This window comes from Crotalus tigris, unplaced genomic scaffold (assembly GCF_016545835.1).
Source record: "Crotalus tigris isolate CLP2741 ecotype Arizona unplaced genomic scaffold, ASM1654583v1 scf7180000018548.2558034, whole genome shotgun sequence".
Taxonomy (NCBI): Eukaryota; Metazoa; Chordata; class Lepidosauria; order Squamata; family Viperidae; genus Crotalus; species Crotalus tigris.
The window spans coordinates 1,772,759-1,799,381 of record NW_024097071.1 but is presented as its reverse complement, the minus strand read 5'-3'; the positions used below and the strand labels follow the sequence as shown (position 1 = coordinate 1,799,381).

The 26,623-nt window shown below is 35.3% G+C and overlaps 1 protein-coding gene across 9 annotated transcripts in view; it reads left to right on the top strand.

Moving 5' to 3' along the window:
• AGBL3 (ATP/GTP binding protein like 3) overlaps nucleotides 1-26,623 on the top strand; it is a 51,491-nt gene that overhangs the window by 12,612 nt on the left and 12,256 nt on the right. For 5 of the 9 annotated variants that reach the window (XM_039354123.1, XM_039354125.1, XM_039354124.1 and 2 more), the window contains 13 exons: nucleotides 7,830-7,977; nucleotides 12,134-12,916; nucleotides 13,530-13,692; nucleotides 14,276-14,402; nucleotides 15,130-15,230; nucleotides 15,313-15,404; nucleotides 15,572-15,620; nucleotides 17,757-17,855; nucleotides 18,646-18,714; nucleotides 19,984-20,097; nucleotides 21,853-21,946; nucleotides 24,346-24,417; nucleotides 25,315-25,488. In XM_039354123.1, coding sequence (XP_039210057.1) covers nucleotides 7,830-7,977; nucleotides 12,134-12,916; nucleotides 13,530-13,692; nucleotides 14,276-14,402; nucleotides 15,130-15,230; nucleotides 15,313-15,404; nucleotides 15,572-15,620; nucleotides 17,757-17,855; nucleotides 18,646-18,714; nucleotides 19,984-20,097; nucleotides 21,853-21,946; nucleotides 24,346-24,417; nucleotides 25,315-25,488 — 2,085 coding nt within the window. The remainder of the gene's footprint in view (nucleotides 1-7,829; nucleotides 7,978-12,133; nucleotides 12,917-13,529; nucleotides 13,693-14,275; nucleotides 14,403-15,129; nucleotides 15,231-15,312; nucleotides 15,405-15,571; nucleotides 15,621-17,756; nucleotides 17,856-18,645; nucleotides 18,715-19,983; nucleotides 20,098-21,852; nucleotides 21,947-24,345; nucleotides 24,418-25,314; nucleotides 25,489-26,623) is intronic. The other 4 variants (XM_039354127.1, XM_039354131.1, XM_039354128.1 and 1 more) reach the window with 3 other exon arrangements.

Genomic DNA, 26,623 nt, shown 5'->3' with positions numbered 1-26,623 from the left:
GGGCGGAGCTCTCCTCTACCTCTGGCAGCCTGTCTCCCTCCCCTTATCCCTTCCTGGGCACGGAAGAGGGGAGGAAGGAAGGGACGAAGAGGGAGGGAAGGAAGGGACAATGAGAGAGGGAAGGAAGGGACAATGGAAGGGAGGGAAGGAAGGAAGGGACAAAGAGGGAAGGAAGGAAAGGAAGGAAGGAAGGAAGGAAGGAAGGAAGGAAGGAAGGAAGGAAGGAAGGAAGGGACAATGGGAGAGAGGGAGGGAAGGAAGAGGAGACTAAGAAGGAGGTGAAGGAAAGGAAGGAAAGAAGGAAGGGACAATGGGAAAGGGAGGGAAGGCGGAAGAGACTAAGGGAGGTGAAGGAAAGGAAGGAAAGAAGGAAGGAAGGGACAACGGGAGAGAGGGAGGAAAGAGGAAGAGACTAAGAAGGAGGTGAAGGAAAGGAAGGAAAGAAGGAAGGGACAATGGGAAAGAGAGAGGGAAGGAGGAAGAGACTAAGAAGGAGGTGAAGGAAAGGAAGGAAAGAAGGGACAATGGGAGGGAGGGAAGGAGGAAGAGACTAAGAAGGAGGTGAAGGAAAGGAAGGAAAGAAGGAAGGGACAATGGGAGAGAGGGAGGGAAAGAGGAAGAGACTAAGAGGGAAGTGAAGAAAAAGAAGAAAAGAAGGAAGGGACAAGGGGAGAAAAGGGAGGGAAGGAAGGCAGGCACTCACCCCAGAGACCCACAGATTCTCCCCCCACAGGCACTCTGCAACCTGAGTGATCAGCTGGCCACGTCCCCTGGCCATTGATCACGTGACCCTGGGACACTGTGAAAGTCATAAGTATGAATCAGTTGTCAAGCATCCGAATGTAAATCACATGACTCTGGGGATGCTGCAACAATCATAAGTGTGAAAAATGATCATAATTCGCTTTTTCAGTGCTGTTGTAACTTCAAACAGTCACTAAGCGAATTGTTATAAGTTGAGGACTACCTATACTTTCCCATTTTTTCCTTTTTTTTTTTTGGTCAAGTTTTGATACCCCCCGGCCAGCTGGATGGGGGGGGTTGGGGGTCACCACAACATGAGGAACTGTATTAAGGGGTCGCGGCATTAGGAAGGTTGAGAACCACTGCTCTAGAATTCCAGTTTTGTAAAAATAGAATCTTAAATTTTTAGCACCACAATCTTTGTAATACTAAATGTACAATTCATAGCATTTTCCATAATCCATCCCACAATTCTTTTGAAGTATATCACTTTAATAAATTAATTTTCTTTCTGCCAGTGTTGGTTCTTTTCTTTGGTTATCCTTTTAGTTAATGTAATAGATTATTATTTTTTTAAAAGTTTTATTGTGCCAAGTAATAGGATCAGTGTTTTTGAAGATAATTCATACCCTGTTATCTCCTTAAGAATTTAATCTAATCAGAACTGTGGCTCCATTCCCTTTCCTTCCCTCCCCTCCCTCCCTTTCCCCCTTCACATTTTTAAGCATCACCAGGATAGTGCTTTCTTATGTCTCTTGGCTACATCTACCTTTCTATCATCGTTCTTATTGCTTCAATGAAATGATTTTAACTTTTAGACTTTTGAAGGATAAAAAAATAAAAGAGTAGTGGTGAAGATATGCCTTATAAAATAATGGCTAAGGATGCTAATCAGTTTGATAAACAACCAGATTCTGCTTTAATCATTCAAATATTTTCTTTTTAAGCACTTGGCTTGGAAAGGAAAATTGCATTTTGTTAGAGAATTTTAAATTTCTCTATTGGTGAAAAATAAATCAGAAGCTCTTACAGTTGACTGCATTTAGCTGATTCAAATAACTTTATATTTATATAAAAATATTTACAATACCATTCTTCTTTACAGCAACATAACTCAATGAAGTCTTCTTACAGAGACAGACCAGAGACAAAACCTTGAGACTGGAAATCCAGCTCCTAACTCAATACTCTTTTTGCACAGACTCAGTAGCACTTTCTTCACATTGGCTGACTGAGTTACCACATGACTCTTCCTGTTCATGAATATTCCAACACTCCTCCCTTCATAACAGGCCTATTGACTTATAACATTCTTTAATCGTGAAAAACCTTGTGCCACTAACCTGGCCTTATACTGTACATCATTATTTGGCAATACCTTTTTCTTATATACCCACTTACAACCCACAGCTTTAGTTCCCTGTGGCAAAGTCACTGATTTAAATACTTCATGATCTCCCATGGATTTCATCTCTTTATCCCTGGCCTCCTTCCATCTTTCTTGTTCAGCTTTTGGTAATGCCAACACCTCTTTATAACTTCTTGGCTCATACCACACATTGCAAACCTTTACCTTGCTGGCAGAATACCTGTCAGGCGGAATTCCTTTATTACATCGCTCTGACCTACGTGGTATTAACTGCTCCTGTGTCTCAAGTCCTTCTGGCTTCATGTCTTGTTCAGCCTCTCCTCCCTGAACATTGACATCTTCAATAATAATTTTTTCATCATTAGATGAGTTATTGTCACTAAACAGATCACCATCATTAAGTGATACATACCCAGAATTTGCATTAATTCTGTCCCAATTTTGTTCTGCAAAATTAGCAGACCTTGAAATTATAATTCTTTTACTTCCATTGCTAAAGCGATATCCTTTTGACCCTGGCTCATAGCCCACAAACCTGAGCTTTCTTGCCTTTTGCTGTCCCTTTCTTCTGATTGCTTTAGGAATATGTACCCATGCAGTACTTCCAAAAATTCTCAAATGTGCCAGTGATGGCTTTCTCCCATATAGAATGGCAAATGTAGTATTATTAATGGAGGAACACATGAATCATGCTCTGTAACATTCTTAAATATATGGGAACATTGAACCTTTTGTCCCTGCAATACATATAGATTATCTTCCTTTATGCCTTCTGCACAAATATTCCCATTCCTTTTGATGAGACATTTCCCATTTACAAAAATGACCTCAAAATTTTGTTTGTCTAAATTAGACACACTTAACAAATTATGTTCCATCTCAGATACACAAAGCACATTGGTAAACTTTGATTCCAAATATGGAATTTTTACATCGCCTTTTCCAATGACTTTTGCTTTCTGGCCATTTGCCAAAGCCACAGCTTCTTGTGCTACTGGAACAAACCTGCAAAAGAATTTCAGAGTCGTTAACAATTGTTTGACCTACTCCACTATCTATTAGCCACTTGTCTCTGTTGTTACTATAGCAAACTTTTGCAACACCAAAATGTTCCTTTTGCAAAGCAGTCCTTTTTTCATGCACAAATGTCCTTTGCTGCAAATTGTTCCTTTGCAAACAGTTCCTTTGCAAACAGTTCCTTTGCAAATGTGTGCTCACTCCACAAATGTAGCAATTCTTTTCTTGCAAAACTCTCTGCTTGCAAAATCTCTCTTTTGTTGCAATTTGGTCCGGGTCCGATCTGCTTGTTTCTTCTGCTCTGGAGACTTGCAGTCTGGATCCCCTCCTCAGGAATTTCTCCTCCTCGTGGCTGCTTCTAAAATGGCGTTTTTCTTCTTCATTAAGCAAACATGCCTTTAAAGCCTCAAACTTTAAGTCTTGCTCTTCTTTGCACTCAAATATTGCAGAAACTTTGTCCCAGGTTTTATCTAAACTGTTCAACACCAATAAAACCTTCTGGGACTCAGGGAATTTAATCCCACATTGTTCTAAGTCCAAAAATAAACTTTTCATTTTATTTAAATGCTGTTCCACAGATTCACCTGGTTGCAAACAGGCCCTGTAAAGTTTTCTTGACAATTGCACTATATTGCATGCAGAAACATTCACGTGCACAGCTCTCAACTTCAACCAAATCTCCTTTGCAGTCTTTAAATTTGCAATATTTAGAAATTGTTCATCACCTAAATTCAAGATGAGATAAGCCATTGCTTGATCATGGCTTTTCTGATCTGCAGCTGCAAATACTTGTGGTGGATTTTCAACAATATACCACAGCTCTTTTGCTTTCAGCAAACATTCCATTTTTGCAGCCCACATAATGTAATTCTTCTGGCCTAAATGAGGCACACATCTTTCCTTAAATTCCATTGCAGCCATTCTGCTAATTCTGCCTTGTTCTTATACTTTCTAAACACAGGCAATTTCTTCCAGCTTTAAATTACAATGCAGTCCTTAGTAAGCTCTGGGCCCATAACCTGTTAGAGAATTTTAAATTTCTCTATTGGTGAAAAATAAATCAGAAGCTCTCAGAGTTGACTGCATTTAGCTGATTCAAATAACTTTATATTTATATAAAAATATTTACAATACCATTCTTCTTTACAGCAACAAAACTCAATGAAGTCTTCTTACAGAGACAGACCAGAGACAAAACCTTGAGACTGGAAATCCAGCTCCTAACTCAATACTCTTTTTGCACAGACTCAGTAGCACTTTCTTCACATTGGCTGACTGAGTTACCACATGACTCTTCCTGTTCATGAATATTCCAACACATTTTCTATTGAATGAAGTGAAAAATCACCTTAGCTTTTCCTGTCTATCTTCTACTGCCCATTGAATTACTGTTATGTCTAGAGCAGGATTTCTTAAAGTTCTTTTTTTTCCTTGCAAGACCTTTATTAATCTAGAAGACTTTTCTTGTCATTATTCCAAATAATATGATATTAACATTGTGCCAGTATTAGGAAGTTTCTTATATTAATAACTATAGCGCCTTATTGCTGATGCTGGCTTACAGTGTTTTATTACATTGCTCTGCCTTATACTGCACTTAGACTTAACAACACACTGAATAAAAATAATTAGCTCTAAAACCTTCCAACATTTTCAGTCAAATCACTTTCTCTGAAGGAATTGGTATTATAATCTTTTTAACTTTTTTGTAAATCTTTTTGTATGTGGAATTTTAAGTTCTTTTTTGTTTTTGTACAAATGAGACTTTATTGCCTCTTTCATTTGGCTCATTTGCAATTCAGTTCTTTTTAATTTCAGTTTGGTTGTTTATCTTGTTTTATACTGTAATAGCTTAGATTTACAGAATAGTATACATTTTATTGTGTATAGCACAACTGCCGTGAGAATCTTCAGGTACTAAATTGTTATTGTCTTTAACCACAATTATTCAATCTGAAAACTTTTGATATACTGTAATCCCAGAAAGGTGTGCAGAACTTAAAAGGAGAATAAATACTGGATCCATCTTAAGTCATCAAGCATTCTGTAAAGTGGTAAATATTTTCTAACAATTAAGTGCTCTCAACAGTATGTACTTCAGTTCAACGTTATCCAGACAATATATCCATTGCTAAGAATTGTAGAAGTTGAGCTACACATCCAGATGATGTTGAGGGAAGGAAGGGTTCAAACTGTTTTAGTTCCTGCACACATAAATCAAGTATGATGAGAGAGTTTCTCATATACTTTGTGGGGATATATTTGAAATATCCCTATCAAAGTTTTAATCATATACCTGAAGACTGAGAACTAGAAAGATATAATTTAGCACAATCATTTGAAAATTATCTCTGCTTCATATGCACACACAGAGAGAAAGAAATACATATACTTACGTATACTATATATAGTGTGTATGTATATTATATTTATATAAATGAATCAGATATCAGATTCATTTCATTATTATTTTAGCCATTGCTTATCCACTGCAGGATGAAGGCCTCTTCTGCATATTTCCAACCAATACGGTCCTCAACTTTCTTTTACCAATTTATTTATTTATTTATTTATTTATTTTTAAAATTTATAAGCCACCCCACTCCCGAAGGACTCTGGGCGGCTAACAATAAAAAACACATAAAACATAACAAACAAACAGTACAAAGACAGTCATCCAGGGGTCAGGTTTTATAAACCCCAGGCCTGCCGGAAAAGCCAGGTCTTAAGTAGCTTACGGAAGACCAACAGGGTGAGAGCGGTCCTAATCTCCTGGGGGAGCTGGTTCCAAAGCGTGGGCACCATCACAGAGAAGGCCCTCCTCTGCGGCCCCGCCAAATGGCACTGCTTGGCCGACGGGGCCTGAAGGAGGCACAGCCTGTGGGATCTAACCGGACATAGGGAACTATGAGGTAGTAGGCGGTCTCGCAAACAGCTTGGCCCTGAGCCATATAGGGCTTTAAAGGTAATGACCAACACCTTGAATTGGACCCGGAGACCAATAGGCAACCAGTGCAGCTCACGGAGGATAGGTGTAACGTGGGTGTATCGAGGAGCACCCACTATCACTCGCGCGGCTGCATTCTGGACCAACTGTAGTCTCCGAATACTTTTCAAGGGTAGCCCCATGTAGAGCGCGTTGCAGTAGTCCAGACGTGAGGTGACAAGGGCGTGAGTGACTGTAAGGAGAGCCTCCCGGTCCAGGTAGGGTCGCAACTAGTGCAACAGGCAAACTTGTGCAAAGGTCCTCCCCGCCACAGCCGTCAATTGATGTTCAAATTCAGCTGTGGATCAAGGAGGACACCCAAGTTGTGAACCCGCTCCGAAGGGGGTATATTTTCCCCCGCAAGAGTCAACACTGGACAGTTGACATGATCCTTGGGAGGCAACATCCAAAGCCACTCGGTCTTGTCAGGATTGAGCCTGAGTCTGTTAACCCCCATCCAGACCCTCACGGCTTCGAGGCAACGGCCCATCACATCGGCCGCTTCACTGAGAGAGCTCGGGGAGGAGATATATAACTGGGTATCATCAGCATACTGATGAAACTTCACCCCGTGCTGTCTGATGATCTCACTCAGCGGCTTCATATAGATGTTAAATAGGAGGGGAGAGAGGACCGATCCCTGTGGCACACCGCATTCAAGGGGCCTCGGGGTTGACCTCTGCCCTCCCACCAATACCGATTGTGACCGGCCAGAGAGGTAGGAGAACCACCGTAAAATGGTGCTTCCCACTCCCACCCCTTCAAGTCGTCGCAAAAGGATACCATGATCGATGGTATCAAAAGCCGCTGAGAGGTCGAGTAGCACCAAGACAGAGGAATAACCCCTGTCTCTGGCCTGCCAGAGATCATCCTTCAGCGCGACCAAAGCGGTTTCTGTGCTGAAGCCGCGCCTGAAGCCAGATTGAAAAGGGTCTAGATAATCTGCTTCATCCAGAGATCGTCGGAACTGGAGCGCCACCACTCTCTCTACAACCTTCCCCACAAAGGGGAGATTGGAGACTGGACGGAAGTTATTTAAATTAGCCGGGTCCAGGGTAGGCTTCTTGAGCAGGGGCCTCACAACCGCCTCCTTCAGGGATTGTGGGAAAGACCCCTCCCTCAACGAAGCGTTGATCAACACCTGGAGCCAGCCTCGTGTCACCTCCTTGGCAGCCGAGACCAGCCAGGAAGGACACGGGTCCAATAAACAAGTGGAGGCGCTCATTGCTCCCACCGCTCTGTCAACATCCTCAGCGGTCACAGACTCAAATACCAATTGAGCCTCAATACTTGTTGATGTCGTTGATCCATCTTGTTTTAGGTCTCTTTTGTGGTTGCTTTTTATCAAGTAAAATCCATTCTATGTGTCTTGGTCCACCTGCCATCTGTTCTTCTTGCTATGTGACCAACCCATTTCCATTGCAATTCTTTTACTCTCTTGATGATATTGTATACTTTCGTTTGTTCTCTAATCCATGTGCAGGTCTTTCCATCTTGTCTTGATTTGCCAAGCATATATCTTGTTTTTCATATATTGATTGTAGTAAGTTTATGTAAGCAATGTCTACGCCTTGGTTAAGCAATGCATTAATTATTGCTTGCTAAAATACTGAATCAAATACCTTTTCATAGCCATTGAAATATATTAAAGAAAATGTTTCTTTATCAATAATCTGCAACTGAAAATTAACTATATTCTGTTCCTCTCAATAGCCGATAAGGACCCCAGCTTTAGATATTCTCGAATAGGGGGAAGTTTCCCTTCAAAGCAAGTGCTTCCTCAATCATGGAATGACTGGGATAATACTTTGATCTTTGAAGCACGATTTGAAAGTGGAAATCTACAAAAGGTGGTCAAAATGTGAGTTGCTTCCCATTTTTCTTTTAATTTGAAAAATAGTCCATTTTCTGTGGCATTAAGCCAGTCCTTGGTAGACCTTGAATTTAGACAGCATGAAGTAAGATGCAAATTCCAATTCATCTTTTTAGGAAAATAGTCATTATTAATAAATTTATATTTCATGTTTTCTTCAATATAAACATATGGTCTTTGTTGATTTCCTGGCAGCAACAAATGAAGCAAAAAAATTAGACCTGCAATCTGGATATTTATAGTACAGATAGTCCTCAACTTACAACAGTTCATTTAGTGACCATTCAAAGTTACAACAACACTGAAAAAAGTGACTTATGACTGGTTTTCACACTTAAGACTGTTGTAGCATCCCCATGGTCTCGTGATCAAAATCCAGATGTTTGGCAACTGGTTCATACTTATGACTGTTGCTGTGTCCCAAGGTCATGTGATCACCTTTTGTGACCTTCTGTCAAGCAAAGTCAATGGGGAAGCCAGATTCACTTAACAACCATATTAGTATTTTAATCATTGTGATTCACTTAACTATGGAAAGAAAGATCGTAAAATGGATCAAAACTCATTTAACAAATATCTCACTTAATAACAGAAATTTTGGGCTCAATTGTGGTCGTAGGTTGAGGACTATCTGTATTTTAGATTTTTTATTTCATATTTTATATTTTTATCTCTTGTGCTTTTTAATCAAACTGTGATGTGAATGTGCCATACAATAAATAATCTTCAATGGTAATTTAACAAATACTGCCCAAGTACAGGATTTATGTATTTATTACATCAATTTATACACAGTTCCATTTATGAAGATTCAAAATGGCTTCCAAATTAATAACAGAAGATTAAAAACAAAAAACAACATTTAGTACAGTTACAAATGCACAATCATTTGTGGTAGCTGGTGTGCTGGTTTTCTGTATAGCCCTTCATGGCATAAGATCTAGCCAGCTGAAGTACTGTAATTTCTGCTCATATTCTATGTTTTGACAGGCATATTTTGTGTCTTCCGCCTCTTACACCTGCTATGCTGCACCCTCCTCTTTCTCCACTTTTCTCTCTGCATTCACTCTCCCAACAGTTTAAGAGAATGACAGACACCCCATTTCTTCCCTCTTCGAATTTCATTCAGTTTTTGCTTTGGCAAAGTCAGTATACAGACCCATTTCTGTCATCCATAAATGAGCATGCAATCCATTACAGCACCCCCAACCTTCCCCACTCCCTATATACTGCTCTTGTTTATGTAAAAAATAAATTTCCCCAGGATTATCATTCTAGGGGGGAAATTCTACTACTACCCCACATAAGATCAGCATTTCTCCCAGTCTGATCCACCACAAACTCCAATTCAGCCATCAGACCCTCTTCAATTTTGTATTTTCTCTTCCCCGCAAACAAGTCCATTACCTTCGATTTTGAGTGACTTGTAAAAACAATTCTTATCCACTTCTGCTTCTTGCTTCCAGTTCTGGAGTACAAGGAACTGCCCCACTAATTCCTTGACTACCGTTACTCCCTTTACTGAATGTCTTCCTGGAAGTAACCAAGAGGTTGCCAGTGACGAACACAGATGTCAGATTCTGAGAAGTCCTTTTAAGAGCTTTGGGAATCAGCTGATGTGCAATAATATGTTGGCAGTGGTAGCAGCAGCAATTCACAAATAGCCCCACTAGACTCCAAACTGCATCTCCATTAATAATATCAGCAATCTTTTTTCTTCTCTAAGACCTCATCTGGCACAGTTTCAAACAAAGGGTTGTCCTTTTGAATCTTTTCAGTCACTTTGTGCTCCATGCCCTCATACTATCCATCTTGCTTTTAATGTTCTTCTACATTCAGTTTCCCTTTCTTATTCTTTTTTCCATTTCTTAATCTCCACAATCTCTTCTCCTCTCCTTTCTACATGGGCCCATTCACTTTTCTTGCCTCCATTTTCACTGCATTTGTAATTGTCCAATCAGCTTTCTTCCACAAAATTCTCTTATCTCTGTTTCAACTCAAACCATTTTATAAATTGTATTTGATTACTTTAGGCTTTATCATGAGCACCTTAGTTTAAAAATTATTTTTCTTCTGCAGCAGTATATCTATTGAGCTATTAAAATGTCAGTTCCTTTGGTAGAACTATCAGTCAGTCTATTTATATGCTTTATAAGACAAAGACAAATAGCTGGTTTTCAGGAAAATAATATTGTTTTCTCAAGTACAATTAATTATGACTGGCAGAAATGCTGCTCCTACTTACCAAAATCTTTGTATGAGGCTAAAAAAAAGAAAGAAACTAAATCAGGCATCCTCCATGTTTTCTTGAAGAAATATTCCAATCTACAGCAGGAGCAGGAACATACATATTTATATTTGACATACTTAGCATCTTAGAGGAAAGAAGGAATATCATTTGAATTTATAACCAATTCTGAACTAGTAATGTATAACACAAATATTTGTGTATAGTTTGCATCACTACCGGAATCTGAGTGTTCAAGTTTGTGAGCCATTATCTTTGTACAATAAAGTAATAAAACCTCCCATTGTAGCTTGTCTGGGTATGGAGAGAAACTTATATATGTACACATAATTTCTTCCACACAGATGTCAGCCTCACTCACCTTTTTCAATTCCCTGTAGTACTTGACATTTATCTCATTGTTCACTCACATCTACTGATGCTCCCTCCAGCCAGCCAGCTGGATTTGTTAAAAGCTGTAAGCAACACATGCTATCCCTTTGCTGTTCACCTCACTACAATTGGCTTTACACTAGAAAAAAAGAACCGTTGCTGTGGGAGTGACAGTTATTTCTCCATTCAGTAATAAAGGATAGGAGGAGTCAAGACACTTTAGGCCCTGGGCTTCTTGAAGAAGGAGAGAATCCTAGAGATGGGCAGTAGAATGAGGTGGGAATTCCTATTATTGGGAAGCTACTCTACCCACCGTCCTAGAGGAACATTTTGAGACTGACATCATAGCATGAGAGCTAAATATATTAATGAAGTTTGAGAGCCAAACATATTCATTTGTGGAGATAATTGACTCAACTTTACAAGCTCCACAATGTTGTGAGGCCTTGATCTCAGATTGCGTGTGGAGGGGATCTTGGAGATTGAATTATAGATCAAGACAGGGCTAGTGAGGGCTGATCATTACTCATGAATTACAAATATTCACCTGGATGTTTTAAATATAGGGTTTATGTCTTTATTTTTCCTTTCACTAAATTGATGTTCATCCTATATGCCTGGGCTGGGAATTCTAGATTTTTACTTATATATTTGTATCCCATATTTATTATTTTTACAAACAACCCAAAGCAGTGAATATATCCAATGCATTTTCCTCCTCCCATTTTCCCCACAACAACCTTGTGAGGTGGGTTGGTCTGAGAGATAGTGACTAGCCCAAGGTCATCCAACTGGCTTTCATGGCTAAGGCAGGACTTGCACTCACAGTCACTTGTTTTCTAGCCTCGCACCTTAGTCACTAGATCAAACTGGCTCTCTGTATAGAACCATGTAGATCTGTAAACCACCACATTTGGAGGGTACCAAATTAAAAGCTGTTATTTTTCAAGTACACTGTTAAAATAATATCTGCCCCGGATTTCCACATGTATTCAAATCCTTATATTAAAACAATCTCTAGAGATCTGTTATATACTCAAATTTAAAATGCCATTCCTGGGAAATTTAGTGCACGCTTATGTATGGTTTTATATCTATAGTCTGTTTTACTTCTAGTAAATTCAAGACAGGAAACCTGATTTTTCTTTTCCTGTTTATCCTGATAACTCTGGAGTAAATTAGGCTATTAACATTGCAATGAGTCCCAGATTACTAAATTAATTTTGTGCCAGAATGAGGTTTGGATCTCTCTACCTCATCACCCTTAATACCATTCAGTTTGTTTGTAACTCAGTATACATGTTTATTATTAAATGTTAAAATAGGTCCGTAAAAAAGTTCCATTCAAAGTTGATACAAATAATTGACAATGGGACCTGTAAATAAAATATCAAATAAATTTGGCTTTAAGAAAATATTTGATATTAATAGACATGAAGGAAATATGAATAATTTATTCAACAATAGTTTGACATCCTATGAATAATTTATATTAAAATGTTTTTCTCCTTTTTCCCTTGCTAGTAATGATTTTGAATATCAGTTGACGCTGCGTACTGATCTCTACACAAATAAGCACACCCAATGGTACTACTTTCAGGTTACCAACACCCAAGCAGGAATGCCTTACCGATTCACCATTGTCAACTTCACCAAGCCAACAAGCTTGTATAATCGTGGCATGCGTCCATTATTATATTCAGAAGCAGAAGCAAAGATCCACAAAGTGGGATGGCAAAGGACAGGAGATCAAATCAAGTATTATAAAAACAATTTCAGCCATGATGGGCACCAATATTTTTCCTTGACATGGACTTTCCAGTTTCCACATGACAGGGATACTTGCTATTTTGCCCACTGCTATCCATACACTTACAGCAACCTGCAAGACTACTTGTCAGCCATTGCCAGAGACCCACGGCGGTCCAAATTCTGCAAAATACGTATATTATGTCATTCTCTGGCTAGGAATATAGTCTATGTTTTAACTATTACTAATCCCTTGCAAGATTTTAATAAGGAAAAATGCAAGTCAGCAGTCATTTTGACAGCAAGGGTGCATCCTGGTGAAACAAACAGTTCATGGATGATGAAAGGCTTTCTGGATTACCTTCTAGGGGATTCAGATAATGCCCAATTGCTCCGAGACACTTTTATTTTTAAAGTGGTACCGATGTTGAATCCAGATGGTGTGATTGTGGGCAATTATCGCTGCTCTTTAGCCGGCAAGGACTTGAATCGCAATTATAGATCAGATCTTAAAGACTCTTTTCCTTCTATTTGGTATACCCGCAGCATGATCAAAAGGTAAAAAGGTAACACAATCATTTCTATCTGCTTAATACATTTATTCTATGTTCAATATTAGTTCATTGTTAATGAATGCATGATTTATTATCCAACTTGTTCCACTTTATTTATTGTTAGCTCAGAGGTTACTGGATTTTTCTATACAGTACTTTAATTTTTATTGTAACGCTATTATTTCTTATAATTGACGTGTATAATAAAAAGACTAATTTCTGGAGAAAAAGAAAAGAATAAGTATTATATAACAATAAAAATCATACACTATATTTTTAATTAAGCTATATATAATGATGAAGCTCATACATATGATTTAATTTAAAATTTTTAAGCTGCCATGGACAGAACATTTTAATATTGTATATTTAATATTTCCCAAAATGAAGGGAGATGTGACGAGATGAAGCTGAATGTCCAGTGTGTTCAGTGAAAAAGCTTCTATTGAAACTGGATCACTACTAATGGCTGTCATGCCTTCATATATTGGGAAACTTAAAATCTAAACTATCTTGAAATGATACTTACAATTCCTAACATAAGCCAAAACCCCAATCAGGGTATCTAAGCTTCAATAACCAAAGCTCTCATAATGTGATTTTGTCTCTTGTAACAGAATAATGGAAGAGCGAAATGTTCTTCTATACTGTGACCTACATGGTCATAGCAGGAAAGAAAATGTCTTCATGTATGGCTGTGAAAAAAAAGAACAAGATGAAAGGGCATGCTTACTCCAGCGCATTTTTCCTTTCATTATGAACAAAAATTGTCCAGATAAAGTAAGCCAACTTTTAATATCACATCTCAGATAATTAATCAAAACCGGAATCCATTTGCATGTTAGTTTAATATTGTACTGTAATGATCTAAAACTCATAACCAGTTTGTCCCTCTAATAAATATTCTAAAAATAAATTTCAGTTATATTGTATTAACTCTTAATTCTATTAAGATATAAATGCATAACTTTTTTCAGGTTTGGGACAGTACTTAGCCTTTGGGTGAACTGTACTGCATGGTAGTAGAATAAGGAGATAAATGTATTTAAAATTTAATAAATTAAACACCATCGTATATTTCAGCTTTTCAATAACTCTTCTTTATTGTATCCATTTCTGAGCAAATACGTTCAATATATGAACAATGTGCCCAAGCCTTTGAGCAGAACTTTAGGTTGTGCGTCTCTATACTAATGACAGTTTTAAAGATCTACTTCTACAAGTTTGATCAGATTTTTGCAAATGCAGTGGGATAATAATCTTTACAACTGTACACTATTTTCTCCCGTATCTGCTCTGTAATGAATAATATGTCTCTCTAGCAGGAATTGCTAAACTTTATTTCATTTCCTTTCCTATTAAGTTCTCATTCCAAGATTGCAGTTTTAAAATACAAAAAGGCAAAGAAGGAACAGGTCGAGTAGCTATGTGGAAGATGGGCATTAACAACAGTTATACCTTGGAAGTAACCTTCTGTGGCTCTAAACTGGGTAAGACAAGTAATACTATTCCAGAATTAATAATTAATGCATTCAGTAACAGCTCCTGTTTTGTAGAGATAATTGCTAAATAAAGATAAGATAATCAATTCCCAGTGACCAGATGGACATGTTCACTCTTGGCAAACCTTGAAAGTGGTATTGTGTCTTTCAAATATTTTTTTTCTTAAATTGCCAGCCTAGCTTACCAAGTACTAAGCAGAACAAACCCTCCTCAAAACTGGCTAGGTTGAAATGAAATGTTTACAAAAGTGTTTTAGAATTTCATTTAACTAAAGAAAAAAAATGGTTATGAGTATCAATTATCACAGATAAGCAACTGTGTTTCAATTACTATAGTGTGCTACTTTTAGCCCTACAAGTGAAATGGGGAAGCTAGCAGTTCTTAACAAAATTTCTAATTGCCAGAATGTTTGGAGAAGAGTCATGAGGTAAACATCATGTAAAAAAACAAGGCAAAACACTTTCAAAATATAGCTAATCCTTCAAGGACAGTATCAGCATTTGGTACAGATTGGAAATATGGAATAATAAAGTTCCTTTCGAAATTCAAGCATCTATCAATGATTTATAAAATGTATAAGAATATTTTCATAAAAAATTATTTGATAAATTTGTAAAATAATAGCTAGAATTCAGTTTTCTTATATTCTCCAGAGTACATAAAATTATTGCTGAACAGTTCTTTTTTCAGTATGGCTTCCCTTTTATATTATAGGAAATAGTAACGCTACCCACTTCAATACTAAAGATTTGGAGTCCATCGGATACAATTTCTGTGATTCATTATTGGTGTTTTGTACTGAAAAGAAGAGCAAGGTAATACAGAGGAACATTTTTTTCATACTGAACTGTATAATAATAGGCATTGATTTTCACTGCTGACTCTGATCTTTTCCAGTACAATGAATGCCTGAAAGAATTGGAGGAACTAGTAAAACAGGATGATCCAGCTGCCTGTGTCAATGATATAGGAGACAGAGGGGATTCTAGGTAAATGGATTGTTTCTCCAAAAATATTTCTAGCGAATATTAAAAGGTGAAATCATTAGCTATGATGTGTTTCCCAGTTCTGTTATCTGATAAAATAATTACATAGTTGAATATCTTATTGTTCACAATCCTGTAAATCAAAACAACATACTTGCTTTCTTTTGCAGTTCAGACAGTTCAGATTCTAATGAGTTTGCTGATAAAACAGAAACCCAGGTATTGTAAAAATTATCATTCAACCATTTACATCACTTTTATATTTGAAATGTATTTTCTTGGCATTTAACATACAGATAAACAAAATGTGTTAATAAAGAACTTTGGTTGGAAAGGGATATATCAAAACATTATAATCTCCCCTCATTTAATTTAGAAACAAATATCAAAGTAAAGTAAATGAGACAAAGTGTGTGTTAAAAGCAATTTCAAACATTTATATATGGTACTTGCTGCATCCCTAAGATTGAAGCTGAAGGATATCAGTGATTTGATTTGCCTTGTCTGATTATTAGTTGCTGACGTAAGATTAAGGATTCTATGCTATTATGCTTTTTTTGCAAAATAATGTAAGGTAAAGCAATACATAAGATAAACTATTGCATGATAAACTATTGCATTGACTTAATTTGACAATTTTTTTATGTTCAGCCATACCTGACACAAAGTTTCATAAGCCTGAGGATGCAAGTGGCCAAGTCAAGACTAAATGAAGTTTTCTGATCTTCACAAAAGCCACAGATGATAATTCCCATTCTTCGAAGATGGAAGTAGCCATAATTGAATAAATTACCTTTTAAAAAGATCTTTAAAATGAAGGGACCTTTTAAAGGCCTGACTTGGAAAGTCATAAGGAACAATAGGGTCTGAAAAGAGCCATTAATGAAATGTAACTTCCATATTGTCTTTTGGGTCTGGTGTAACCGAATAACAGAGTTGGAAGAGATCTTGGAGATCTTCTATCTAGTCCAACCCGCTACTCAAGCAGGAATCCTATACCATTTCAGACAAATGTTTGTCCAATCTTTTCTTTAAAAGTATCACACAGGAAATTAGATAAATCAGTTATGTCAGACAGACTCTCTGAGCAAGATACAAGTGGCTAATTTATTGTTCATTAAACTTTATTCCACATACTTTGCTACCCAGCAACAACTTTGTATTTTGAAAAGCACTGCAATTGAGAGACTGAGAGGAAGATTTATCTCCTGGGGGTCAATAACCATTGTTATTATCCTAGGGCTTCATGCATCCATTTCGTGTTATTTACATATAGGCCCAAATACAAATTTAGTAAAAGGAATGTAGCCACAGAAGCCAAGAAAAAGAGATTCCCAAGTGCCAGTGAAAATGATTTTATTGAAGCCGAATGCATATCAGAAATATAATCTTTTCTCAAGGACACTGTAAAAACATATATGTTGCCAAAAGGAGTAGGCATTTTGTTAATTAGTGAATAAACAAAACCCAAAATTCACTTTGTACTTTGAAGAGGGAAGATATATCAAGCTCTGGATCTATGTACATAGTTATATATTAATAGACACTCTTGGGAAGAAACAGAAGGGAATAGTCAACAAGCAAGCCCTGCCCTAATTAGTGCTGCAACAAAAGAGCATGTCTCACCACAAGTGACTGGCAGCACACAGAGAGGGCTGATGAAGTAGGCAAAACAGCATCTCTCCCAATTGTAGTAATAAAATCAGAAAAGTTTGGTGATCCACCATGTTAGCAAAAGCAACGGAAAACCTATAAAAGTAGTTATGGATGACAGAAGCAGCAATACAGAAATTAGCAGATCCTGGCTCCTTTTCTTACCTTAAATCAACCTGTGCTAATGCTTTTTTAAAAGTACATTTGAATCATTAGAAAGCATAATGTCAGTCATTTGCAAGGAGATGACACTGCAGTAATCAGATATCCAATTTCTTCTAGAAGCAAAACCAAAATAGCCACGGAGGCAAGTGCCAGTAACCAAAGCAAAAGGAGGCATATCTAAAACAGCCATTAGAAACTGAGCAGATTCGAATTATTGGTCATATCAGTCATCTCTGAAAAATGGGTTGGGAAAAGAGGGAAAACATTACACTGGGTTGCTTCAGCTATGGATGGATATAAGAGCATTGAAAAACTTACCTGGGCATATCAAAACAATTGTAACAATTTGGAAATTGTGGGAGATGACAGAGATGTGTCATATTTCTTATATCATTTGTACTTGCCTTTAAATATTTTGGAGATAGTGAGAGATGATTTAGTTGAATAATTAAAATAGACTTAAGTAAATATTCTACTATCTTTATCTTTAATCCTATTAAATTTAATTAATTTGATTTTCTCTCTCTTTCTTGGCAGACAAAATCAAAGAAAAAATATTTGAAAGTAAAGAAGGAAAGAAGTTTTGTTTTGGAATCCTCTGGAAGAAGATATTCGAAACATTTACATGAACCAGTGGTAGATTATAATTGTTGTATAGTAGCTACTCACTATAGCTTGTTGATTCTTACAGATGTTCATAACACACTAGTTATGCTATTCCCTTTTGGGATAGAAGTGTTATGTGGAAAAGAAGTAAGAAATAATAAGGCAAAAAAAGTCTTGAAATAAGAAAAAATAAAACAAAAGCGTAGAACATCATTATAACTTTCCATATCTTCCACCAGCTATTGTTTCCACTTTTTTCTTTTTCATAAATTTATTCTTTAAATTTCTCACCTCCCTCTTTTGTCAGATCTCCTCAATTCAACCATGGTTTTCTTAGTCTTCCAATATTTTTTAATTTTTCTTCCTACATAATATAGATATTTGTATTTCTATATTATATTTAAAAATGGAAAGAAATTGGAAGAATAAACAATATGTGCTGCAGTTTAGAAAAATCTGTAAGATTAGTTCAGACTATATACTAGCCCAGTAAATGAACCATTTCATAAAAATATATTAGTGCTGTTGTTGGGACTATAGTTTTTTTATTTCGCCTACAGAATTTTCTCCATCATAAGATCAGGAGAGGTCTTAATCAGGGGCAATTTATGTTATTCAAACAAACAAACATACTTACAAATTTAAAGAAAATATTTTCCTATTATGGGATATACAGTAATTCAGAAAGATTGTATCCCAGATGTTTTGTTCTATGGAAATAGAAGTAAAAAAGAAACATAGACTCTTGAAAATCTGGAAACAGTTGTATAATATCTTGAGTGATGTTCCTTGTAGTGATTAGTTTTTTTTTCTTATTTAGAATGAATCCAAAAAACATGAAGACCCTTCTCGCAAAGTTTCCAAGACCCAAGAACAAATAATTAAAAATGTAAATATTTTATTGTATCATTATAATGTAAAGCTCAGAGATCTGGTACCATGAATCTACAAAAAAATAATGAATAATTGACTTATAGCAAACCTTATGTTTGCAATAAGTCATTCTAGCCAGTTACATTTGTTTATTTTATTTTGCTGAACATATCTATCCATGTAAATAGCATCAGATGAAAACTTCTTATTTTCATTAATTTTTTTCTGAAATGTTTTCAACTGTCCTTCAATAGTTAGACCAATGAGAAATATAACTGGTAATTTATCCAACCATCATTGTGCCAATATGACAGCATGACCATAATGAGGTAACCTTGATATAATTTGAAAACTACCTGAGTAATTCTATGACGTTTCTACAAGTCACTAATACAGAAATGAATGATTTCTGAATAATTACTTACTGTTAGGGGAAATGCTATGTATAAATGTTGCTATAAATAATATTTTTTATAATTATAAAATACAGATTCTTCACTTCACCTAAGGACATTACAGAATGTTACCATTGAAGATGTAGATGTTCATCTTTTTCCATATCAAAATTACAGTGCTTTTATCTACTTGAACTTGTTTGATGCCACTTCCAATGTAGTGGAATGATACACTTATCAAGACACACAATTAGAACTGAATAAGCTTATCATAAACTAGCCTTCCCCAGTGGGTGCTTCCCAGCTGTGTTTGATTATAACTTCGTAATTCCTAACAAGCATGGCATGTAGGTACAAATTATAGATTTTGTACAGTAGTCTACATTTCTGGAGACATCAGTTTTAAGCCTTGACAGTCAATTACCCCAAAAGCAAGATTCTCACAGAAGTCTCTTTAATCAGATTTATTGAAATGGAAAAGAGATTATGTTACAGAAATTTCAACAACTGGATTGTTTTCATTTTCAGAACTCATTTTATTTCCCAGATTTCTAAGGCAGGATTCTCAGCCTCTTGACTACAACCTCTAGGTGAAATGGCAAAAAGGCATTTTTTAAAACAAATTATAAGAGAAGAATATCCAGGTGTCCAGAAGGGAATCTATTTGAGGCATTGAACATATTATTACATCCATATTGGTAAAGAGTGGTATAAGCATTTACAGTTGAATTTAATCTATCACATGTGAAGTAATTTTTTTACCTTAAGTTTTTATTTCTGATTATGTGTTTAGTTTTATATATTAAGTAAAATATATAAGGTTCAGGTTATGTGTTTAGTTTTATATATTAAGTAAAATATAAATGTTGCCCATTTATCTTTCTCCACAGGCCCAGGTTTTTCAGAAATTAAAACTGATGGAATTACAAAACATGGAAAGAGAAAAGTATGAAATTAACAAGCAGAATGTAGAGACTTTTTCCAGAACAACAAATGCAAAAAAGGTTTGGCTGTCATCTTAGTAGAATAAATTTTGCAACATAAATAAGAGAATGCTGACTTCTTTTTTGTATATACTTTTAAATCTTATTTCTGTATAGTTGCCATTTGCAAACTTCATATTTATGCAGTGCATCATTTAAGTTATTGCTGATGCTTAAATATATATATATTTAAATTACTGAAATAGAATTATGTTCTATTGTGGATTCATTCTGCATTTCCCATTTCTTGCTTTTCCCATTCCTGACATCATCATAAATGAAGTTGTTATAGGAATTGTTTAAAGTATATGTGAATGTTGCATTGTTTCTTTTAATTGGAATAGTGCTATTATTGTTCCCCTCTATAAAGATAAAAATAGCAAGAATAAATGCAAAAACTATAGGGGGTCACATTAGTAAGCTTGGGAATGCTGAAAGCTTGGGATAACCATACAAGGAACGCTTATGGTGACTTAAATGGAATTGGTTGTGGATATGAATGTATATGCATGTGTATGATGGTTAACAGTCTGAATGAATTGCAGTGAATATTAAATTGATTATATGGTTCTGAAAATTAATGTATCAAATTAGTGTATTTGACAGCAATTGCAAGTTATACATAGTGAAAAAGCAGAGCGATAATAATGAATATATGTGACATTATAGAATTTCACTAATAGGTGCCCCTATAGAATGTTTATTAAAGTTGGGGAAATAAGTGAAGAACTGTAAAGATGTGCAAACATTGGCAAAAGACACCACTACAATAATATTCAGGCTATTGCAAGGAAAGAAAGGAAAGCATACAGACATTTGTGTGTTGTATTGTAAGTAATGTTGTCAACAATATTGCAAAATAAGGTCATATTTTTATGTTTAAGAATATCCTTCTGCCTATTTTGTTATACAAAATGAAGGTTGGTTATACCGGGAAGAAAAATAAATTGAATGGATTGGAAATGGAGTATTTAACACGTAGGTATGGTAAAACAAGAAGAGATGAGTTCAAGAAAGAACTTAGTGGGAGCTAAGTGAATTACTATGGATCGAATACAAAAATGACCGATGTGCAAAAAGTGTGTTCATGTGATTTGATCATATAGCAACCATGTATGACTATCAAATTGCAAAACAAATATATCAAGAAGAGTGACTTTATTGAGGACTTTGCAAAAATAGAGAGGTCTAGGGGCATTGCTGTAAACTAGACTTACAGGTAGTGTATACTGTTGGTATAAATTAGATTTGGCTTTTTCCCCCCTTGCTCATGCCTTCTGTTCACTTACCTTAATATTTCCTACTCCTTTTCTGTTCTTTGATCAATGTTGTTCATTCCAAAAGAGCATGGTACATGGTTACTTTTTATAATTTTGTGGATTAACTCAGTTATGTCTGATTAAAAATAAAATAGATGTGATTATGCTTTAAAATGTTGACTTTATGCGCAGAAAGAATATTTCATCTATAAGCATTCCATTCTTTCAACCAGTCTTCCTCAACCTGGTAACCTTCAAATGCATTAGTCTTCAGTTTCTCTCATATCTCAATTTAGACTACATCTATAATTTGTACCTACATAATTCATTGGAATTATGGTCAAACATAATGAGGAAAGATGCAGCCATATTTAGCATACCCAGACTACTTATAGTCTGTGCCATAAAGGAATTTATCACATATTTTAATTAGTCTTTACATATGAAGAAAGAAATGAGGGAGTTCAGAAATGTGGAAGAATAGTAATCATGCATTTGTCTCTGTTTTCTCTAATAGTCAAAGACTTTAGCAGGGGTTCATGAATTGTTTAAAGAAACTAGTTCCATTTTAAAAAGTAAAGCAGATCAAATGGCTTTCCCCTCTAAAAAAGGTAAGAATATTTTTATCAGCTTGTACATTTTGATAGTTACATGATGCACTATAAATAGGGTATGTTCTAGATTTTATTGAATCTTCCCAATCCTGTATATAATGTCCTTATAACTCCATGGTCTATTTTAGCTATGAAATAGCAAATACATGCATTAGTGACCAACATTGCCCTTAAAATGTATTAAAGATTAGATTAGAGTCACTTATGTGACTCTAGAGTAGAAGTGTGATGAATAAAATAAAATGCATACGGTACCTAAAATAATTATGGTTTGAGGGAGAGGGTTACGCTGGTAGTTACAACTTAATTTGAATGAATGAGTATAAATCAAGAATATTAAAAATAATACCTATACTGTAATAAAGTAACATTTTAGTCATTTTAAGACATTAAACATTACAACATTAAAAATTCAAAATACACAATCAGGAATTGTTAAATGCCAGTTTTAAAATATGATTTTTAAAACCTTTTTAGAGTCCTATCTTGTTTGCAGATTTAATGCTATCATGAGAGGAAGGAGGAAATTGTGTTTTGGTGACATGATATCTGTAAATTCACCATGTGCTCTAACACTATAGAGTATATGCATTGGATAATTTAAAAAAAATAGTATGTTCTCTTTGGACATTTGACTCTCACTTTAAATTTCCATCCAACATAATTACAGGCAAGGATTACAGAAGAACTGGAATTTATTCTCTGATTAAATCGTTTCTTCCAGATTCTGAACAAAGATTTTAAAATGTTCTTTTCATACTTCTTATATTTTATATTGTTCACTTAGTATATCTACTGGACATTTTCTGTATTACCAATTCTGTATTTTAATAGGAAATTAAGTGTGGAAACTTTATGTAAAAAAATACATAATTCTTCCAACCTGCCATATAATTTCCTGATAAACTCATGGTGCATATAGCTATGCTAGACATTCTGGATACATTCCAGTTCTACAAAACACTAGATGAGCATATCTTGAGGTCTGTAAATTTGTTTATTCTTTAGTTACCTTTAGTGTGTGTATGTATGCATCTACCACTTTCTTGAACTTTTTATACATTTAATAAAATAGACTCTTTCTTCAGAAAAATATACTACAAGAAAATGTTTTAAAAATTAGATTAGGGGTATTTCCAGTCCCATAGATATTTTACCAAGGTGTATGCATTTTAGAGAGAGAGTTAGAATTGAAACTTTGAATCTAAAGTTCTGTTAAGTCACAAAATCAATCATATGTCTTAGGCTAATCAGTGACCCAGCTTAGATTATTATATCTTAATTGAATAATTGTAAATATGAATACATATAAAACTGCCACATCCTTATTTTCCTCTTCTCACTATATCATGACTAACACTCAAAATATTTTGTTAAATGTTGATTGTCATTGCATTCAAATATTGAAATTATTATTACAAGACCTTCAAACTGTAATTTAAGATTCTGGATTATTCAAGATCTGGTAAACATAGTGTCCTGGTGTACACACTGTGGTATGAATGTAACATATTATAGTATTATGTTACAACACAGTATTATTATATTATAGTACAGTACTGTATACAAATATACAGTATACTTTGAGAGCTCCCTCGTATATTAAATAATGAGGAGGAATGGGAAGGAGCAATGCAAAGATAGAAAGCAAACACATAAACCTGTTGCTTGTGTTCATTTATTTATCGAAATAAGCCTTTTTTTCTTAGGGTATACTAATTAATATTAATTGTGTGAAGCTATATAAGAATTATCCCAGTATCTCTCTTTACCTCTTGGAAAGCAAAGGAAAATGCACATACTTTTAAACAAATTTATCTGGAGGATTTATATTTTATGTTAATCATCATCATCATCTGTTAAATTTGTGTGGAGCCCAACTCTGGGCAGTTACCAAATTTTGTGGTACCTTAAAAATTAACAAATAATAAATGTCTTATCATATACAGTAAATCTTAATAAACTATAGTATAATTCAGATGCATGAAGTTATGTTTCACGAATGTAAGCTGGGAGACATTGAGGATACTTACTGTTTTGTTGCCCATAAACAACACAGCAACATAAACATTATAATACAATAAAGGATACATCCATTGGTCTCTGTCATGTACCCTATTATATAAGCATTTGCCAGTTAACAAGGTGCCTCATTTTGTTCATTTATCTATGTTTTATCAATACAGATAAAAGCAACAGCCATAGGCTTCTGTGATGATGAGGAAAGGAATAAAAGTGTGTAATGACATCCGAACATAAACTTTGTGAATCACATTTTTCCTCCATTATTGGGATACAAGTACAAGATATAGGATGTCATTTTTTATTATCATGTCTATGGCCACAACAAATCCATTATTGTATCGTCTTTCATGTCTTTAATTTCTTTTTCTCAGATGCTGTACCTAATGTGCCAAGTAAATATACTATTCAGTATCTGAGTCATTATTTCCCTGAGCAAGGATTAAGTGAGTAATTCATTTATAAATATGATTAAGATAGACATGCATGTATAAACAGTATATTTACAGGCAGTACAATATAGTGAAATTATGACTATGAAATACATATTTGTAGTCAAGCTGTTTCAACAGTGCTTGTTCTTAGGATTAGTCACAGTTTGCAAGAATAAATTATTTTAATTTTGCATTTTATTACAGTGGAAGTGGACTATGATTCTTAATTTCCATAGGCAAATTAAGAATTAGAGTCCAATGTGACAAGTTAAATACTACAGAAAAATTACTCAGGAATAAATACTGTTACAGAACATAAACTTACATAAAATGCCCTAATGAAATTTAATCCCTAAAATGCTGAGAGCTAAAAATGTCCTTAGCAATATTTTGGGAAAAAATTCTCTTGACTGAGGGCAGAAGTGGAATGTGGTGTGAAAGAAGTGAAAAGTGTTAAGTGTTTGGTACCATTTTTATGGACCCAGAACAGACTTAACAAAATCAAGTTGACTTTTGACATAATTCTGTTTGCAATTTTGAAGATCCTTAGGATTTTAAGACATCTGAGATTCTTGATAAAATAATTATGCTTCCAGCTTTTATGAGTATGCGAGAAAAAACAAAATAGAATTATAGTAGTAGTGTTTTACAAATTAAATTCATTAAAGTGATTTTGCATTTATATTAATTTTCAAGCTTACTGGTAGTGACATTTGTCAGTTCACTTAATTGTACATAAATGTGCACACATTCAGCATTTTGTAGTTAATAAGATTATATATATGAGAGAGTAAATCTAGGCACTTAAGAGCTAGACACATTCCTTAACTATATTTGATACTCTCAATTTTTATCATGTCAAGATTATATTGTAGTACTATGTCTGGGCTTGGTCTTTTATATAAACAGATTTTGGATGGGATCTAGCCCAGCCTTTTAAGCACGCTGTTTCCCAGAGACTTTTCCTACCTCCTACTTCCCATAACCAAATGTGCAATACACCAAGAAGAAATAGTGCACTTCTGGATTGCCGACTTCCTAGAGTGGAAAATATGAAGAGGGAAGTAAGCATCCATCGAAAAAGTTAAGTATTGTAGCACAATATTATGAGAAGGGGAAGGGGGGGCAATACATAGTTAGAAGTGATCAACCATGCAGGTATAGCAAATATTATACGGTGATTTCCTTTCATAGACAAATCTGATCGCAATTACAGCCAGTTATAGAAGCCTTCTGTTACTTGACACCCTTCAAAACCCTTAGGCTACTGGTTCTCCGGACAACCAAAAGACTGGGAAAGACTAAGTCATTTTAGTCAAAATCAGTGCATGAGTGTCATACAGATTAAGATAATGTAACATTTTTTGTAGATATTAGAAACCATCAAACATCATAGAGGTGCTTAGGAATTTTCTCATTTTTATCCAGACAACTATCCAGTAAAGTGTGCTAAGTTACAACTTGCCCAACTTGCCCAAGCCCCAGTGTAGAGCTTAATGGCTAAGTAGGGTTTGGAATTTTCATCTTATTTCCTCAAGTATGAGGCTTAACAGCTAAACCATTGCCAGTTGTTAATATCCATTTTATAATATAAATAAAAAACGAAGTTACACTATACTGACCCAAATTCAAAAGTGTTATATTTCAAATCCAGTCAGATAGTTAACTCAAAAGAAACGATCTTATAACAAACAAATATATTTTAATGAGAAAGATTACTTGCGTTCACGTTGAGATTGGTGCTGCTGGGAATACATGTTTGTTCATCTTTCAGATCCTTTCCTTAGGTAAGAAGATTTTGCTCTTTATACCATCTTATAGGGAGACCTTCCATGGCCCATGCTTCTTACAGACAAAGAGATTCCCATGTGGCTTGTGTCCAGGAAGTCTCCCAAAGACCTTTGGAACTCCTCCCACTGACCCATCCACATACCTAGCATTTAACCCAATAACTGCCAGACATTCCAACCTAGAGCTGGACCATAGAGCTATATGGGCCAGAACACTCCCCGCTTGGAAATTTATATTTCCACTATTAAAATAGTAAAAACGTAGCATCAAGGCATGCAATACTCATTGTGGTTAACTTGTGACTAACTAGGTAAAAACTTGGTATCAAACATGCATAACTATAAGGTAAACATAAAACATGCACAATTATGAAAAAGGCAAGTGTTACATCAAACAATGCATAAGACAATACATAATTTGAGGTTTA